Source organism: Myotis davidii, unplaced genomic scaffold, assembly GCF_000327345.1.
Source record: "Myotis davidii unplaced genomic scaffold, ASM32734v1 scaffold3578, whole genome shotgun sequence".
Classification (NCBI taxonomy): domain Eukaryota; kingdom Metazoa; phylum Chordata; class Mammalia; order Chiroptera; family Vespertilionidae; genus Myotis; species Myotis davidii.
In genome coordinates this window covers 519744-520279 of record NW_006289094.1, presented here as the reverse complement: position 1 = coordinate 520279, position 536 = coordinate 519744, and the positions used below count along the sequence as shown (strand labels likewise).

Sequence of the window (536 nt, the reverse complement as noted above, 5' to 3'; positions counted from 1 at the left end):
GCACAATTACCCAGGGGTCCTTTCACAGCCAAACACGTTCAGTAGTTGCCAGGACTGGGCCCGCTGTACCCACCTCCCAGGGCCACTGAGGGTCCCACCATGATGGCCAGGAGCCCACAGGGTGTCGCTCTGTGACTGAGCCTGTTTAACAAGCAAGGAGGCCGGTGCCTGGCACACTCATTCCTCCTAAGCGCCCTCGTGGTGCCAGGGCCAGGGCACCTCCCTCCACTCAGACCCAAGGCCCGCCAGCGCCCACCTTCTGCACGGCCTTGCGGAGGATGTCCTTGTACTCCTCCTTCGTCACCTCGCGCTTCTGGTAGAAGGGCTTGATGGCCAGCTTCACCTCCTCCACCGCCCGCTCCTGCATGTGCAGCTTCTTCAGGTACTGGGGGCGAGCACAGGGTGAGTGCGTGCCCAGGCCTGCGGGGCCCTTGGGGGAGCCCCGCGCTTCCCGCCCTCCTGCCCGTCCCAGGAGGATGGAGAGGGGTCTCACCTCCTCGTTCTTGGCTTTCTCTGCGGCTGGCCGGGGAGTGGCC

The 536-nt window shown here is 65.3% G+C and overlaps 1 protein-coding gene across 1 annotated transcript in view; it reads right to left on the bottom strand.

Annotated features, from left to right (window-relative positions):
- Positions 1-6: 6 nt before the first annotated feature.
- PHRF1 (PHD and ring finger domains 1) overlaps positions 7-536 on the bottom strand; it is a 53371-nt gene continuing 52841 nt past the window's right edge. Inside the window, exons 19-20 of the mRNA XM_015562396.1 lie at positions 494-529; positions 7-385 (exon numbers count right to left, since the gene is read on the bottom strand). Of these exons, the coding sequence (XP_015417882.1) occupies positions 230-385; positions 494-529 (192 nt within the window). The 3' untranslated portion in view covers positions 7-229. The remainder of the gene's footprint in view (positions 386-493; positions 530-536) is intronic.